Source organism: Camelus ferus, chromosome 24, assembly GCF_009834535.1.
Source record: "Camelus ferus isolate YT-003-E chromosome 24, BCGSAC_Cfer_1.0, whole genome shotgun sequence".
NCBI classification, from domain to species: domain Eukaryota; kingdom Metazoa; phylum Chordata; class Mammalia; order Artiodactyla; family Camelidae; genus Camelus; species Camelus ferus.
In genome coordinates this window covers 6,246,823-6,266,044 of record NC_045719.1, presented here as the reverse complement: position 1 = coordinate 6,266,044, position 19,222 = coordinate 6,246,823, and the positions used below count along the sequence as shown (strand labels likewise).

The 19,222-nt window shown below is 31.8% G+C and overlaps 1 protein-coding gene across 1 annotated transcript in view; it reads left to right on the top strand.

Annotated features, from left to right (window-relative positions):
* SMCHD1 (structural maintenance of chromosomes flexible hinge domain containing 1) overlaps positions 1 to 19,222 on the top strand; it is a 114,887-nt gene that overhangs the window by 29,422 nt on the left and 66,243 nt on the right. Inside the window, exons 8-19 of the mRNA XM_032467403.1 lie at positions 1,460 to 1,626; positions 3,515 to 3,605; positions 4,307 to 4,514; positions 6,559 to 6,679; positions 6,758 to 6,941; positions 8,901 to 9,095; positions 10,590 to 10,703; positions 11,284 to 11,390; positions 12,121 to 12,203; positions 12,415 to 12,528; positions 18,174 to 18,251; positions 18,331 to 18,450. Of these exons, the coding sequence (XP_032323294.1) occupies positions 1,460 to 1,626; positions 3,515 to 3,605; positions 4,307 to 4,514; positions 6,559 to 6,679; positions 6,758 to 6,941; positions 8,901 to 9,095; positions 10,590 to 10,703; positions 11,284 to 11,390; positions 12,121 to 12,203; positions 12,415 to 12,528; positions 18,174 to 18,251; positions 18,331 to 18,450 (1,582 nt within the window). The remainder of the gene's footprint in view (positions 1 to 1,459; positions 1,627 to 3,514; positions 3,606 to 4,306; positions 4,515 to 6,558; positions 6,680 to 6,757; positions 6,942 to 8,900; positions 9,096 to 10,589; positions 10,704 to 11,283; positions 11,391 to 12,120; positions 12,204 to 12,414; positions 12,529 to 18,173; positions 18,252 to 18,330; positions 18,451 to 19,222) is intronic.

Here is a 19,222-nt window from a genome sequence, read left to right as displayed (position 1 = left end):
GCAGCTTAAATACCAGCTGATCCTATCTAGTACGCTCATTTCTAGTTTCAGTTAGCTGCCCTTCTCCAGGGGCTCCATAAATAACTACATCTGAAATCAGTGTTTCTTATTTTAAGTCTTTCTTATTTTCTTCCCCTTTCCTCCAACAATTAACAGTATAATAATAATTGTAATCCTTGTTGATCATTCACATTTAATTCTTTTAAAATAGTTTCTTTCATTTACCCTTTCTTCCACTCATTTCTGCTGCTTGATTTCAGCCTTTCTAGCCTCATCCTTCACCATATGTTTATCATAAATTCTAAACTACCTTGTTTCCCTTGTACTCTCAAATCTTTCATGTTCTCATTGGTCTGGAATGTTCTTATTAAGTCATCTGCTGGGTGAGTGTCACTTTTTTTTTTTTTTATAGTTCTTGGTTCATGTCTTTCTAATGGCACATTGTTTTGTAATCATTTGTTTCTCATCTGTCAGATGGAATTTGTAGGGAGAAGTGATGCTGTCTTACTTATCTTGAACTCTGTTTTCCTTATGCCCAGGTTGAGTTATTGGACTTAGAAGGTGCTAGGTAAATATTTGGATAATGAAGCTGAATCATTAATAAACCCAAGTGACTTTACTACCTCTCGAAGTGTATAAAATGTTACATATGTACTGTAGCTAAAATATTAGTAATTTAGTATTTAGGGATGTACTGAAATGGTGTTGGAGGGTTTTCTTTTATTTTTATGAAGAAAGTAATAATTCATGCTTATTTTAAATAGTTTCCTAGACATAATAGTTCATTGTATATCTTTATCCTTACAATTTTTTGTGGATACAACATACACAGTGTGTGTATACACACACATACACACACACACATGCAGTTTTTATAGACTCATAGTAAAAACTAAGAAGTTTGTAATTCTTATCCTCATACACTCCCCCCCATGCCCCCCTCCCCACTTCCTTTCTGCAAACCAAAGATATTCTCTGACAATGCACTGGGGCCCAGGATGATTTTACTCCCTTTTAATAAACATAGTGCCTTTGGGCTAAGCCAGCTGGGTTCAGGCAGCATCCTAGTTTTCTTGAACATGGAGGGCTGGGCATTGGTCCTGACCAAGTTAAGTGGTAGGTATCCCAAGCAGGGACTCATTCCACCTTCGGGTAAGTGTTCTTAATTTGAGGGACACTTTTAAACTCAGTATTTATTTTTCTCTATCTTTTCCATTGTGATTCTAAAATTGGTTTAGCATTATGGTATAGGATTCTCCTTTATATATTCCAGTTTAGCAGTTAATGTAAGTTTCCGTGTCCTCACAGCATTGTCACACACTCAGCTGATTTGTATTGGGCCATTTTCCTCCAAAATACTAAATTATCCAAGTGAATCACATTAAAGGTTGGTGTAAATGTTATTTGTTAGTTATGGTTGAGATGTCTGTAATCTTTTGTATTTATGTTCACTTTGTAGCCATCTGATTCTGTTCACATTACAAATGATGATGAAAGATTTCTACATCATCTAATTTCAGAGGAGAAGGAAAAAGATAGCTTTACTGCTGTGGTTATCACAGGGGTACAACCAGAACACATACTGTACTTGAAAAATTATTTCCTTCTTTGGACAAGACAGTTAGCGTAAGTATTTATATTTGATTCACAGCATATTTCTACTTACCTTTTTTAAGATAGAAAATATTACAGATACATTGAAGCCTCTTGGCTGTCTGCTCCTATCCCATTTCCTTCCCTCAGTACAAGAACCATTACTCAAATGTTAGTATTAAAATGGTCCTCTATTCTGTACATATTTACTGTAATGTATCAGTCATTACATGAAGCCAAGGCTTTTTGACAACTGTGGTAAAATAAACTGTAGAACTCATCAAATTCAGCTCCCCTTTTCTGCTTTGCTTTTGCTGTATGGCACCTATCATAATCTTCCATACCACATATTTTACGTAGTTTTGTCTGCCTTCCCCTCTTGGATTGTCATTTTTTTATGCATTGCTATATCCCCAGTGTTTCCTATAGATGCTCAATAAAGTTTATCAAATGAATGTATTGAGTCTATTAAAATTTTTAAAAAATGCATATGTGCCTGTATGACATGAGTAATACTGAAAATAAATCTAGGTGTATCTTTTCCAGGAAAACTTCTAGTGGGTATATTCCATTAGATCAAATCAGAGGTATATTTATTTAATGGCTGTAAGTTTTTTCCTCTTTAGACCATTGACTGGAATGTCTTCATGATTTGTATTAGCCTGAATTAATTAGTCTTGCAACAATGGATATACTTGCACAGAATTCATATTTTTAATAAAGTATCTTTTCACATTTATTCAAAGGGTTGTACTTATTTTGAGGTTTTTATTCATAAATATATACTGAGTTAAATTTTTTTATGGGGAAATAAATTTGATTTTAGGAATACCTTTGTCTTGAATATTGATGTTTATTGGCCCTGTATCCCAAGAGTTTTAATAAGACTTTGGAATCTTTCTTCTCTAAGAACATATTTTATTAGCTCTTTTATTATTTCTCTTAACCGAAGGAACTCAGTGTACATAAAAATATAGTTAGAACTTACTTTTCCTCTAAAAAGAAATAACATATAACCTTAACCATTATTTGAAACAAATACTTGCTAAGCTATTTATAGCACTCTTTCATAATGTATGGTTGTAAACTTACTGTTGATTATAATGTTAACTCTTTTGAGATGTCTGAAGAAAGATATCAAGATTTTCAGAGACTTCCTTTTATCTTAGTGTTTTAAACTAGGATGATTAAAGTAATTTAAAAATTAAAATGTGTATGAAGAAATATTGTAAATTCCTACATGAGGAATAACTGCAGATACGATATGGAGAGATGTGGATAATTTCCCAAAATATAATATTTTAAAACATTTTCTTAAAAAGTAAAGTAGCAAAGGTTTCTGAAGTGGTGGTTTTTGATGGGATAATGTTGAACTTATTAGTCTGGTTTTAGGAGTGCGGGGATTAGATTGCTTCAGTGCTGTAGGAAAAGAAAGATGAGAGTTATAGAATGATACTTTCACACTGGGGACATAAGTTAAAGATACCCAGTCCTGTATATTCCCTGATACTTGAGTCCTTCCAAAACATCACTGAAAAGTAGAATCATACTCTTACCTTCTAGTTTCAGTTTTACTTGATAAACTGTACTTAAAGTATGTGAGCTTTGAAGTTAGAAAGACTTGAACTCCCTGCCACCCCCCTTGCAAACTCTAATTCTGTGACCTTAGGTAAATTATATAAATTTCTTGCATTCTGATTTCTGTATCTATAAAATGAAGGGTAGTAATACCTAAATCTTAGGACTGTTTTTACCATTAAATGGTTTACTGTGTTTAAAAATACTTAATATATTTTGGTACCTAGTAGGTTGTGCCAAATAGTAGCTACAAAATTTTTTTGGGTAGATGATTAGATGATATTTTAAATTAGATGTAATTTTATGTGAATTAAAACTATGAAGTTATTCTTCTGTATTTTAGGCATATTTATCATTACTATATTCATGGCCCAAAAGGAAATGAAAAACGTACATCAAAAGAAGTTGGACCTTTTAACAACATTGATATTGAAGTAAGATAAAATTCCTTCTTAAAATACGGTGAATTATTATCTGTTCTATTTCCAAGTGACTGTGGATAAGAAAAATCAGTCAGTAGATAGCCCGTTTACTCCTCTGTTCTTGTCTTTTACCAAACCACTTTGTTAATTTGATATCCAAGTAAAGAGATCATTCCTAGATGTGTGTTTTTTTTTTTTTTGAACCTTTGTTTAATACAGTATTTGGTTTCTCTTTTCTGCATCTTCTATAGAGATGGGCTGTTGCTGAATATCTTGTCTCTAAACAGGGAGGAAAGGGGACATAAACAGTTTTCCTTTTGTGCATAGAAGTCTTCTGGTGAAGTAAGACTTAAGATAACAGAACACTTAAGTGTTGAGTTCTCAGTATCCTTGCCCCACACGTCAGGAAGAATTTCATGTACATCTTTCCTCCTGTAGCAGAAAACCTTGAATTAAATGTCCTCACCACTTATATGTCCTTAGGCTCTGCTTTGCTGTTTCTTTGCCTACTTTCTATTTTTCAGTAGTGTGTTTCTTACTGAAATGCTATTTAGAGCTGTTTAGCCCAAATACAAATATATATATTTTATTAAGGTAGATGATTACTTGTACAAATAAAAGTAGTTTTTGCCTGTTCTGTTGTTGGATCACAGCTGAGAATAAAAATAAAGTCACTATAGAATTTAATTGTTTTTGTTTTATTTTTATTTTAGATTTCTATGTTTGAAAAAGGGAAGACACCTAAGATTGTCAACCTAAGGGAAATACAAGATGACATGCAGACGTTGTATATAAATACAGCAGCTGATAGTTTTGAGTTCAAGGCTCATGTTGAAGGAGATGGTGTAGTGGAAGGGATCATTCGATATCACCCTTTCTTATATGATAGAGAAACATACCCCGATGATCCATGCTTTCCAAGTATGTTAATCTGTTATCTTAGCTACAGAATGTGAAGTTGTGATTTAGGATAGTGATTGTTTTCTTAATAATTATTATTAGTTGGGCTGTTAAGGTTAGATAAATTTCAAAACTTTTTTCCTTATGCAAAGCTTCTTAAATTGTTAAGGTATTTGTAATTTTTATGATTCTTAAATTTGGTGTATATTCACTTCCAGGTGAATAAAGCACTGGCTTTCAGAAACATTATATATTCTTTTATCATAGATCTCTTACTGAACTTTTAGCCACGTAGTGCATAGTAATCCTTTATAAATTCCCCATATTTTCTTTCTGTTATCTTTGTGGGTATTTATAAAGAAGTTTTAAATTTTATGTAGTCATACCAGTTTTTTCTTTATGCCTTCTGATTTTGTCTAGCTGTAGAAAGGCTTCTTATACCTCAAGATTATAAAAAGATCTGTTGTTTTTTCCGTAATTATTTGATGTTTAGATTTTTAATACATCTGTAATCTCCTTTTGTGTGTGTAGGATGAGATCAGGCTTTAACTTAATATTTTCCACACGGGCTTTCAGTTTCCTAGAACCGATTATTGAATGTGAAGATTTTTGTAATAGTTTGAAATACCACTTTCATAATAATACAAAGTTCCCATAAGTACTTAGATCTGGATTGTTCACTATAAGGTATTGATCTGCTTTGTGTTTTCATTCATGAGTAATGATACTCTCTTGTCCTTTATACTATATATTGATATCTGTAGGGCAAGATACTCATCATTGTTCTTTTTTGAGAAAATTCTTAATTCTTAGTCTTTCGATCTTTTGAATAAACTTTGGAATCACTTTGTATCTTACTTTGACTTGAAAAATAAATTCTCCTGGGATTACTGAGATTGAATTAAATTCACAAATAAACAATATTAAATTTTCTCATTCAGAATAATTCCTTAGTGTATCCTTAGTGCTGTGGAACCAGATTTCCTGTTTTGAATCCTATCTTTGCCACTTTCTGTTGTATAAACTTTGGCTGACTACTGCCTACCTCCATTTCCTTATCAATGAAATAGTTCATGCCTTGAAGTGCTGTGAGGGTTGAATAAGAAACTGCTTCAAGTCCTTAGAATAGTGCCCAGCATTGTCTAGTGAGTTCTCAATGCATGTTATTACTCAGTGACTCTGCCTCTCATGAAGTCTCTGGCCTGTTTTTAATTTGCGATTTGTAATTTCTGTGTGCTTATAGGCGAAAAGATAAAGTTCTTCAAATGATGTCTTAAAATAAGAGCCAGTAAGTTGAATAATGATGAGAGAGATTCTCTAGGAGCTTTTTGTTTTGATTGAAGGGGACTTTTACTTAGGGACTTCTTGTGAGGACTTCTTTGGGTTTTTTCAGGGGGAGAAGGCTTTATTGAGGGGTTGGGGAAGAATGACTTAATGCCAGAATATCTGGGGTATTACTATATCAGGATCAGAATGTTTGAATTTAATTTATCTGAATATATGAAAATGTATTATTCACAAACATAAAAATGTTGTGGACAGCTGTGCTTTATAGTAGGTTATAATTCTAGCTGTATCATATAAAGTAAACTTAAATTCAGTATTAATTTGTCCAAAGTAGGCAATTTGCTGCTGCTAGACATCATAGCTTTCCCAGATGATTTTTTCTGTAAATATACTGGTTCTGACAGAATTGTGCAACTTGTGTTTAGGTACAGGATTCAAGCTCCTGTATTTATAAATAGGTTTTAAAGATTGAAGGCTCGGTAGCTAGTATAGTACTCCTAGCACAGAATGATTAGTATGTAAGTTACTATTGACATTTCAATGAGAAACACTACTGGTGATGTGGAATCACTTTGAAAATCTGCCTTTCTGAGGGCAAACTAAGAATAAAGCTACTTTTAGGTTTTATAGACTGCAGTGTTAAAGATCATAAGAGTTTTTGTTACCATTTCTCTGAAACACTTTAACATTTCACTTATAGTACTTGATTTCTCAGTGGTAAAAATTGCATATACTTTATAGCAGTGAACATTTTGTTCCACTTCTTCCTTTCTTCTAGAATTAAAAGATGAAGACGATGATGATGATTGTTTCATACTTGAGAAGGCAGCAAGAGGGAAAAGGCCTATTTTTGAATGTTTTTGGAACGGACGACTAATACCATATACATCTGTTGAAGAGTAAGTTCTGATTTTTGCTGAAATTATATTGTTTTATGATCTACTCTTTTTGCTAACTAATATTTTGTTCTGTTCAAGCTTTGACTGGTGTACTCCTCCTAAGAAGAGAGGACTTGCACCAATTGAATGCTACAATCGGATATCTGGTGCATTATTCACCAATGACAAATTCCAAGTCAGCACAAATAAACTGACCTTTATGGATCTTGAGCTAAAATTGAAAGATAAGAACACTCTTTTTACAAGGATTTTGAATGGACAGGTATGGTTTTAAATATCGTTTTGAATATTTGCGCATATTCTATTGTAAGTACAACAAAAGTCACTACTGTAAGTTTTTAACCAACAATTTGCATACTTTTCATTTTATTTAATCAAAAGAATATAAATTTTAATTTGTGAGCTTTTGTTCACTCAAAAATTTCAAACTGAGTAAATCTTGTATGGATAAAATGTACAGGTCTTTATCAGATCTTAATATCTAGACTTTGACATAGTGAATAGAAGCTACAGAAGCATGTCCATTTGATAAGAGCATAAAAAAACCATTTTATCTAATTCAGGGGTTATGTTTGTATATTAATAACCTAAATATGTATTTTAATCTAATCATGAAGGTGAAAGAGAGATAGAACTGTGAAATACTTTGGGCTAAAAGGGACTTTGGGATTGATTGATATTAAAATATGCACATTAATCAATAGAAAACGAATGATAAATTTTTTTAAAAAGCAGAATAGAACTAGTGTATTTTTATTCTGCCTAAACAGCTGAGGAACTTTTACTTGATACTAATCTTCAGTAGTTTACTGTTACGTTGCCAAGAGATGGGTGCATTTGTTCTAAACTTAAAATTGCTGGGGCAGACTATCCCATTCCTAGTTAATAATTTTAATATTCTTATCAAGTTGACAAAAGTGACAACAGTTAATTTGCTGATTTAGGGAAGGAGTTGGTGTCTGGGAACAGAGTTGAGGGAAGATTTCCTTGAAAATGTATGCCATTTTTGAGTGTTTACTATGTACATGTATTTCTTATTCAAATAACCTTAAAATCAAAATTTTAATGATGAAGATACTGGTTTTCTTAACTGCAAGCTGCAAAAACTTAAGCTGAAATCATTTTTTTAACTTAATACATTTTTATTAAAGTTTAGTCAGTTTACAATGTTGTGTTAATTTCTGGTGTACAGCACAATACTTCAGACAATAGGAGCATACATTCATTCTCATTTTCTTCTTCAACATAGGTTACTACAAGATATTGAATATGGTTCCCTGTGCTATACAGTATAAACTTGTTGTTTATGAAATCATTTTTAATTTTGCCCCATTTTCATTTGGAAATGTATATTGTAGGGTAAGGTATGTAGGGAGACTGAACTTCTGTAATTTTATGCGTTGTTTTCTGTTTAAGCATGTGCTGTGGAGATTGTCTTCCTTATTCATTCTCCTGAAGACTAGCATTAAACACATTTATAGTAGCTTATGATGGAATGTAAATCTCTATACTATCTCCCAGCAGGATGTGAAGAATGATAAGCAATAAAACATTTTCTTCTTATGTATTATTAGAAAACAATTTTTGTTTTATGACTTTTTTGAATAAATATATATATATATATATAAAAATACATAATTAAAAGGAAAAATGTGTTTTGCAAAGCAGTGTTTCTTAAGCTTTTTTTTCACTATCACCCTGTAAAAGAGCCTTTTTAAACTTTCCACCTTCCCCACTTGCTCCCACTACATTTTAATACCATAGATATACCATATATATGTTTAAGTACATATGTATGTATATCTGTGCGTGATACATAAAAAGATATTTTCATTGCCCTGTTGAGAATGTGCATGGTTCACAGTAAGAGGGCTTCAAACTACCCCTTTCCCATGACCAGCTAGTTTTCCTCCTAGGCAGCCAGTGTTGGTAATTTTTTGGTGTATCCTAGGATTTAAAACAGGGAAGGAAGTCTTTGTTGGTATTAACCATTGAGACCTTGGGTCCAAGGATGGTACAGAGATTTTCTTTCTTTAGTAATGCATTTGTTAAAAATCTAAATTTGTATGGGAGAAGGATCCAGCAAAATAGTTTAGTGTTTTTATTAGCTTTTCTGGGGTGGATGGGTATGTGGAAGGACGAATGGAATGAATGAGAAGTGTCTGTTGTTGTATTTGTTTATTAGTAGCTGTATTTCATAGAACACTTTAAAATTTTACAGGAGCAACGAATGAAAATTGACAGAGAATTTGCTTTGTGGCTGAAGGACTGTCATGAAAAGTATGACAAACAAATAAAATTTACACTTTTTAAAGGAATAATTACACGTCCTGATCTTCCTTCAAAAAAACAGGGCCCCTGGGCAACTTACTCAGCAATAGAATGGGATGGGAAAATATACAAAGCAGGACAACTGGTAAGTTTAACTTATTTTTAGATTCGATTTTTAGTAGAATTTGAAACTAAATTAGATATATTAGAATTTATCAACAGCTAAAGATGATATGTGTATTCTTGGTTCCTCCAGAGCCAGAAAAAAATGAAAAGACCAACTGATTTAATTACATAATTTAACAGGACTTTTTTTTTTAAACTTGATTTTTACCAAGTCTCAGTTAGAAAGACTTTTATTGTTTCTTGCACTAAACTTTACTCAGATGGAGAATTTCTTTTTTTTTTAAATGTGATATGAAGAAAAGATTTTTCATCTAATTTTTACTGAATACCTGCTGCTTGTGGAGCATGCAGAATCTGGGAGATATATTTTGTCCTTCAGGCTGTTCGAGCCTGAAAACCGGGATAATCTAAGCAAAGTAATAATAGGTAAGAAGGGAGTAATTGCTGTGAAAATAGAGAATGAGTAGTACTTCCATAGTTCAGAAGGAGAGAGTTTTCTGACTGGTTAGCCTGGAAGAAGAGCGGAAATCATACAATTCTTTAGGTATGAAGTAGCATTTGTATGGACCTTGAAAGAGGTAGTGGCTCAGCTTTACAGAGGTACTTATGAAGATAATAAATCCATAAATGTGACACTCATCATTATATATTGAAAGCCTTAGAAATGGATCACCTCAAAAAAGTAGTGTGTGTAGCTAGAGCTACTTTTCCAACATTTAGAAGTTAGCAGAATGAAAAAGAAAAGCAGGCAAAGGAGAATGAAAGGGATAATATGGTGAGAGAGAAGGAAACCAAGAGAATAAGGTATCTGTGAAGTCAAGTGAAGAGTTAGAAGGAGGGAGTGATCAGTTTTGTCAAATTCTGTGTGATGGTCAAGTAAATGCTTTCTCAGAGAAGATAATCTGAGCACAAAGACAGGTAATGGGGAAACAACCAGCAGCAGAGTTGGCTTGCCACAACCTTTTCTTGTGTGTGAAGAGAAATAGTTTAGAAAGGAAATGAGGCTGGAAGGTGGGCTTGATGTAAACTCTTGTAGTCCTTGTTTGGAATTTTTTTAATTAGACTAATGGAAATCACTCTTAGATTTTTCAAGCCAGGTAAGGAAAAGAAATACATTACAGAAAGTTTTGAGCTAATTTATTTGAAAGAAATGATAACTTTATAAGTCACTATTCACAGTCTACAAGCAAGATCTTATGGGGGAAAATGTTTTGAGATACTTACATTCATAGTAATTGAATTAGAAGGTGTTACGGACCTTTTAGACACGTGCATAGCTATGTCATTTTTGTATGAAGAAGCTGGTGTGTCTTTATCAATGTATGTTACAGATAAGTGGAGAACTTCACAAATATAACTATTAGAATATTAAAATGCATTTTTTTGTTAAATTTTTCTAATGATGCTGAGTTTTTCCTGGTATAAAATAGTTTTGTTAAATAATTGCTAATATTAAATCTATTTTTCTAAATAAATATTAATACTAAAGTCTTTCTTTAAAACCAAATATTAGGTCAAGACAATCAAGACACTTCCTCTCTTTTATGGAAGTATTGTAAAATTTTTCCTTTATGGTGATCATGATGGAGAAGTATATGCTACAGGAGGAGAGGTTCAAATTGCAATGGTAAGGCCCTGAGTACTGAAAAATATGTATTGAAAGTCTCCTGGTACTACTCGTTTTCTTTTGCTTACTTGTTAAAATAAAGATACAGTATTCTATTTTGCCTTATATTTGGCTTTTTCAAAATTAGATAAAGTAGTGGTAGCATGAATTTTTATGCTTCATATTTGGTGTTTTTAACAATCTGTAGAACTTAACATCTGTGTGCCCAATGTTTAACAAATGTTACATATATTATTGCTAGTTATCACAGTAATTTTGTAAAGTGCACATTTCATCCAAGGCCCACAAACATAAACATTGGAGCTAGAATTCTGTCTTGAGAATGGATAACTTCAAAACTAGAGTGGGTTTTATCCCTGTACAATGCTCTTATTAAAATTACAGTTGTATTTAATTAAGCATAAGGATGTTTACTTGAAAAATGGAAATAAACACTGTGGTATTATGTAATAATAATAGCTATATGATTTATATACATAATTAGGATAAAAATTTGTTTCTTTGGAAGGAATGAATGTTCTCGTTGCAGCTAAATTTAAATATATGTATTTTTAATATTGGTATAAATAAATTTATTCAGGAACCTCAAGCACTGTATGATGAAGTAAGAACTGTGCCAATTGCAAAGCTGGATAGGACAGTAGCTGAGAAAGCTGTGAAAAAATATGTAGAAGATGAAATGGCAAGGTAATTTATATTTCAAAATGCATGGTAAAAAACAAACAAACAAGAAAAATCAAAAGGAATTGACCTTTTAGCTGTTCTTGAGTGTACTGTCATACTCTTCTAAGTGGGCACTTACAGTCTCAGCTGTCTGTATGGTGACAGACTTCTTGCTGTTAAAAAAAAAAACCTGAGAGCTCTAATTATAAAAACAGAATCCTGTTATTTGTTTTATAGAAAAATGAGGAAATCTTACATCTCTAAAGTATCACTGTTACAGGCACTATAATTAAGTTTATTAAAGAATGAAAAACTTTGGCCTGCAACTAGAAGAGAATGGTAGTAACTGCTGAGAGGCAAAGATTAGTACAGAAGAAGTAAAAGGAAGTTGAAAAAACTGTTTGTGGTTCTTGTATAGCTAATGATAGTTACTTTGATTTTTACTGAATCTCATTCATTCTTTTATTGGTAGAGTTTATCCTATCTCCCAAAAGTAGCTTGTAAATGAATAAAAAAATCACAAGAAATGGACAATTCCTGGCTCTTAACAGCAAGGGATTTTGTTTTTTGTCTTCATAGCCACAGAACTGGTTGAGGAGAAAATGTTTAGATTTATTAATCATATAGAATTTCAGATTTAACCTTTCAAAATAAATTAGAAATAAATATTAAAGTTTATAGTAACTTTTATTTTGAAATATAAGACCATAATTAAGACAGTTCATGAAACATTAATATGCTGGTTTCATAATAGGCTCCCTGATAGATTGTCAGTAACTTGGCCTGAAGGAGATGAATTATTGCCAAATGAGATTAGGCCTGCTGGAACCCCCATTGGTATGTTTTTTGTTTTTTGTTTTGTGTGTGTGTTTGTGTTTGTGTGTGTGCGTGTGTTTTATTACTGAGAAAATGCTTGTGTCTTAACATTTCATGGTAAAAACACTCTGGAAAAAAAAATCTGTAAAACACTCTGTATGAAGACCTAGCAGATTAGTCAGATTCTTTGGGTATAACTAAGACATTCTTATTTTAAATTTTGGACTGATAGGTGCATTGAGAATTGAAATACTGAATAAAAAAGGAGAAGCAATGCAAAAACTTCCAGGAACAAGTCATGGAGGGTCAAAGAAACTCCTGGTTGAGCTCAAAGTTATATTACACTGTGAGTATACAAACTAATTTGGATCTTTAATATTGTTCTTAAAGGTATAATACATATTTTAACATCTTCATATAATTATTGATGACCAAGCAATCTGATAGTGGGTTTGATTAAAGTTAGGAGTTTCAGGTGTGTTATGAATAATTCATTTTTTAAAAAATCAATAGTTCTCTGAGGGTTTTTTTTTTTTTTAACACTTTATTCTGAATTTTCCCACATAGGTAACTGGTATAAAATAAAGATATGGTTTATATACATATAGGAATTTGTACTGAATAGGCATTTAGATTGGTGGATAATCCTTAAGATTCCCTTCTAAATAAAAGTGCTGTGGTTCTCAATCTATGGGTAGAAGTACTTGTTTCAGATGAGATGCCTGGCCCACTGTTAGGTAAAGGGAAAGAACTGCTGTTATTACTCATTTTGCATTTTCCTAATTTGAATCATTTTGTTTGTTGACTTTCTTGTCTATTGTTTTTTTTGTCTTGACTGCCTGAAAGTATTTTCAATAATCCGTTCTTTCACTGTATACTTGGATTTCTAATTTATGGAGTTTAAAGACACGGTGTTTTATTCAATATGTATTAATTTCCAACATTTAAAAACTAGTCAGTGATAGTGTATACTTTCATTGTATAAATGTTTTATTAGACCTCAGCAGCATTGAACAGTTTGGCTAACTCACTTTTTGTCCATCTCCAGAACTTTTTTTATTATTCCAACCTGAAACTCTGTAGTTATAAATTCCAGTTACTCCCTCCCCTCATCCTATGGAAATCACTTTTCTTTCTTTTTTTTTTTTTGGCGGGGGGACGTAATTTTATTTTTTTATTTATTTAAATATAACATATATAAACATATATTTTATTTATATATTATAATATACAATATATTATAATGTATTATAATATATCAATATATTATATTGTATATTATTTATATATATATATAAAGGAGGTCTGCTGATTTTGAACCCAGGACCTCGTGCATGCTAAGCACATGCTCTACCATTGAGATGTACCCTCCCACCTCACTTTTCTACTTTGTCTCTGTGAATTTTACTATTTTGGGTATCTCATATAAATAGAATCATGTAATATTTGTTCTTTGTGTCTAGCTTATTTAACTTAGCATATCTTCAAATTCCATATGTGTTATTGGCATGTGTCAGAATTTCCTTACTTTTTAAAGCTAAATATTCTGTTACATGTCTATTTTTTGTTTACCTATTCATCCTTTAATGGACACTTAGGTTCATTCCACACTTTAGCTTTTAAAAATGATGATAGTATGAACTTTGGTGTACAGATATCTTTTCAAGTCCCTGATTTCAATTCTTTTGGGTATATACTCAAGTGTGGAATTGCTAGATCATATACTAATTCTGTATTATTTTTCACAGTGGCAGCACCGTTTTACATTCCCATCAGCAGTACACAAGGGTTCTAATATCTTCACATCCTTCCCAACATATGTTATTTTCTGTTTTTTTTTTTAATTTTTTTTTTATAAAACTCATCCTAATTGTGGTATGTCACTTACTGTGGTTTTGATTTGCATTACCTGTTATCAGTGAAATTGAGCATCTCTGCATGTGCTTATTGGCCATCTTTGGAGAAATGTCCATTCAAATCCTTCGTTCATTTTGAAATTAGATGGGTTTTTTTGTTGTTAAGTTGTAGAAGTTATGCATTTTGGGTAATAATCCATCTTCAGATACATGATTTTCATATATTTTCTTCCATTCTGGGTTGCTTTGTGGGTTTCCTTTCCCCCCAGTGATGGTGTCGTTTTATGCAGAAAAGTTTTTAGTTTTGATCTAGTCCAGTTTATTCTTCCTTCTGTTGCCTATGCTTTTGATGTCAAATACAAGAAGTCATTGCCAAATCCAGCATCATAAAGCTTTTCTTGAATGTTTTAGAGTTTTACAGTTTTAGTTCTTACATTTAGTTCTTTGATCTGTTTTGAGTTAACTTTTATATAGGTTAACTTCTTTTGTATATTAACTTTTGCATGTGGATATCTGGTTTTCCCAGCACCATTATGTCAAAAAGATTGTCTTTTCCCCCATTGCCTGGTCTAGTAATGTCGTCAAAAGTCATTTGACCATATATATGTGCAATGATTTCTTCTTGGCTCTTTATCCATTGGTCTGTATGCCTGTCCTTAAACACTAATACCACAGTATTCAAATTACTGTAGCTTTGTAGTAAAATTTAAAATCGGGAAGTGTGAGTCCTCCATCTTTGTTTTTCTTTTTCAAGATCATTTTTGCTGTTTGTGTCCCTTGAGATTTCATATGAATTTACAATGGATTTTATATTTCTGCAAAAAATGGCATTTTGATAGGTATTACATTGAATCTGTAGACCAGTTGGGTTATTAGTGTCATCTTAATAGTCTGTGAACATGATTTTGAATTGTGCACGTTTTCTGAATTTGTTTATTAGCTCTAAAATTTTTGTGTGGAATCTTTAATTTTTCTACATCTATGAACAGAGATAGTTCCTTCCTTTTGAAAATGGATTCCTTTCCTTCCTTCCTTCTCTTTTCTCTCTTCTCCCTCTCTCTCTTTTTGTTTTTGCCTGGGACTTCCAGTGCTATATTGAATAAGAGTGCTGAAAGTGGCATCCTTGTCTTGTTCCTGATCTTAGAGGTAAAGTGTTCAGTCTTTCATCATTAAGTTTGGTAGCTGTGGGCTTTTCATGGCCCTGCAAGACTCCACACATGATCTAGTGCTGTCTGCCTTTTAGCGTCATCTCATACCATATTTATTCTCATTCACCATATTCCTGATCATAATTGCATTTTATTTTGTTCATATACAAGCCCAATTTTGCTACCTCTGGACCTTTGCATATTTCCTGTGCTTAAAACTTTCAAATCGTTTGAAAGTTGAGAAGCTCTTTATTTCTCAGGTTTTACGTTGTCGCTTTTATTAGAGAGTCTTCTTATAATAATGAGATTTTCTTAAAATTTTTCCAGTTTCATATTTATTTCCTTAAATTTATTTGTATAACTCGAAATTTTATTTCTTAAATGTGTCTTTGCTCTCTAGAATGGATGGCAAAGTGTTTGTAAAGGATCTGGTAGTAAATATTTAGGCTTTGAGGGCCATAAGTTCTTTGTCACAACGACCTAACTGCCATTCTAGAATGAAACCAGCCATGAACAGTAAGGTAGTTTACAGACCCCTTGCTCTATAGGATAGAAACTCTGTGAAGACAGGATATTTATATTCTTCACTGTTTTCTAGTGCCTAGTATATAGGAGATAATTATTAAGTATTTGTTGAATAAATACATAAAAATTAAAAAGTTGCTTGATCTTTTCTAGAGAACTTCTGTTGGTCATTTACTGTTTGATTTCCATTATAGATTTATAATTGCAACATAGTTTAATTACATTTTTTTCTGTTACAAATGAAACAGGTAAAACCAGAGTTATGTAATGGGCCTTGATATGTGTAGGTTAACCTAATTCAACAGTTATGGAATATTTGGTTGCACTTGCTGTCATGTGTCCTTTTTTGTGGTTGTTCAGTCTCAAGTGCATGCATCTTTAAAAACGTATATTTTCAGTTATCACAGTAATTCTTTGGTATCATCTAATACCCAATCCAATTTAAATTTCCCTGATTTTCTAAAATCTTTTACAGTTGTTTTTTGGTGATAAGGTACATATATTATATATATATATATATATATATTTCTTCTCTGGAAGAAAAGGCACTGAAGTGTAGCCCCTTTTCCCTTTTTTTCTGTGACAGTAATTTGCCGACATAACCCATTCACTTGTAGAGTATTTCACATACTTGTTTGTTTCTTTGGAATATCGTTTAACTTGTTCCACTATTTGTTCTATTTCCTGAAAACTGAAAGTTATCCTGAAAGCTTGAATAAATTTTGATTCACCATTTGTTTTTTTCCTAAAGCAAGAACCAATCCTTCATAGTGAATCTGTGTTTCTTATGGTATTACATCAAGAGGCATTTGATGACTAATTAGTTGTCCCACTTTTAGTGCTGCCAGGTTGGATTATAGAATTCATTTGGCTATTATGATTATAAAATTCTCCTTTCATCCATCATATAATGGTTTCATCCATTAATGATTTTTTGCTTGAATTAGTTATTTGGTATGCAAAATGGTGATTTTCTTCCCTCCTTGATTCTTTAATTTCTTCCCAATTTATTATCCTTCCTAATTTACTTATTAGTAAGATATTTCCTTTATCAGTTAGGGCCATTGGTTTACTCTGAAACACAACTTTTACAGGAAATGCAGCATAAAGACTTAATTCTTTTCCTTTAATTGCAAATTACCAGTCAGGAATTGGTGCTGTACTGTGCTGCTCAGTGACTGGTTCTTTGTTTTTTTGTAAAAGTGTTTTGTGAATTTATGGGTTTTATAGATTTAACATGCTTCATTAATTTTGATGTGCCTTCACGCTTGCTCCTCTGTTTTCTTGATATGATCGTTTGATCTTTCTTCCTTTCTGGCTCAAGATACCCTAGAATCTTCTTATACATGTTCTACCCTAGACCTGGATTCACCCATTACTCCTTGTGCCTTTCAGTGGGGAATGGTATATAGAGGTCTGATTGCTCATGGCCACTGGGTGAAATTACTTCTAAGCTTTTTAAATTGATAGCTAACCATGAATAGTTTTGTAAAAGGGAAGAAAAACTGAATTGATATTGATATTTTGGGTTTTTACTTAACCACTTTGATTTTATGCTTTTATTTCTTGTATGTTGAAAATCTTGATTCTTAACATTAGCAGTTACTTACTTAGTTTATTCTTGATTTATCCTGTACTTTCAGAATAATGATAATTATAAAATTACTAATAACAAGACTCCTGGATTAAGTTTGACTGCTGAAGTACCATTTGTCCTTAGAGTTTTTTTCTGTATGTATAAAGAGTGGGGGGAAAAAAAATTCTAAAGTCAAAGTGACTTAAAATAATTTTTTTTTAATGTGGTTGTATCACCTACCTACATTTTGGTTTTGCTTATAAACTGCTTTATTTTAATTTCATTTTGTGAATATTTTAGTCATTTACATCATTCCAAAGTCAAAAATAAGTAACAATGAATATTTCAAAGAAGTGATTTCATCTTTCTGTTTTTTTCCTCCTTCTTTAGATAGTAGTTTTATTAGTTTTTGATTTATCTTCTCTGTGTTTCCTGTTACAATGCTAAGCAAGTACAAATGTGTTCTTTCCCTTCCTTATAAAAAAGGTAGCATATGTTTTTACTCCTTGCTTTTTACTCTTAATAGATCACTGGGTCTTAGAGGTTACTCTGTGTAAATAAATTATGCTATTTTAATCTTGAAGAAAACTTTTTAAGGAGAAATTTTAATAGCAGAAAAAAGTTTCTCTATGTTCTTTTGTTTGTACCAGTTAAGCTTATTTACAGATACATTTTTAAGAATTGAAGTAAAGGAATTTTAATGGGCCAAATGAATAAATTTTCATTATGCTGTTGATTTGCATAGGATAGATTTAGATCTTTCGAAGTTTCAAGACTATTTTTTAAAATGTACAGCAAATAGGTATTTGATGCCAGTGTGACATCATTTCATACTCATGTTCTATATTCAGTATCTTAAGGTATATATATTTTTTCTTTTATTAAGCTTCAAGTGGAAATAAAGAAATCATTTCACACATTAGTCAACATGGAGGAAAATGGCCTTACTGGTTTAAAAAAATGGGTGAGTAGTTATTCTGAATGCTAAAAATTGTATCAATATTATGTTTACTTGAATTTTAATTTTTTCTTAATTTTTCCAGAAAATATTCAAAAGTTGGGGAATTATACTTTGAAATTACAAGTTGTATTGAATGAAAGTAATGCAGACACTTATGCAGGAAGAGCACTACCATCTAAAGCAATTAAATTTTCTGTTAAAGGTAAGCAAAGTACCAGTATATAAACTATATGCTGAAGGTGGCATTTTAAATCAAGAGAGAAATAGATAATTTAACAAAAGATGTTTAACCAGTTGTATAATCCTCTTGGTCTTACTTAGAATGGCTTTATAATTCTGCTTGATAATCTTATTCCTTATAATTTTTTTTTTGAAAACATTGTTTTCTTGCTCCCCTTGTTACTAAAATCCTAAAGTTATTCTGATTCCTGATTTTTGCATGTTAATCCCCTGCCCCGGCTCCCCATCCACCCACTCCCATCTTCCCTCTGCAATCCCCACATGTTTTGATTTTTCAGGGCATCGGGGAGTGGGTGGGTCCCAATTTCTTTTTTTCTTTTTTTTTTTTTAACTTTTTTAAAAAATTGAAGTATACTTAATTTACAGTGTTGTGTTAGTTTCAGGTGTACAGCAAAGTGATTCAGTTATGGTCCCAGTTTCTGAAATTTTAAATTCTAGAAATTTTTCTTGAATTACTTTGATTTCCTACTGTTTTTTTCTTTCTACTACATCTGATATTAAGATGTTGGACCTCTTGACTTGTGTACAAATAATTGTTTTTTTTCTGCTTTCCAACTCTTGGTTTTATTTTTCTACTTTATAGGAGACTTCCTTAACATGATGTTCTACACTTTCTATTGAATTTTTCCTTTCTGCTATCATTTTTTAGTTTTTAAAATCTTTTTTTCTCTAGTTATTCCTTTTCAAAGCATTCTCTTCCTACTTCATGGATTCAGTATCTTTATTCTCTGAGG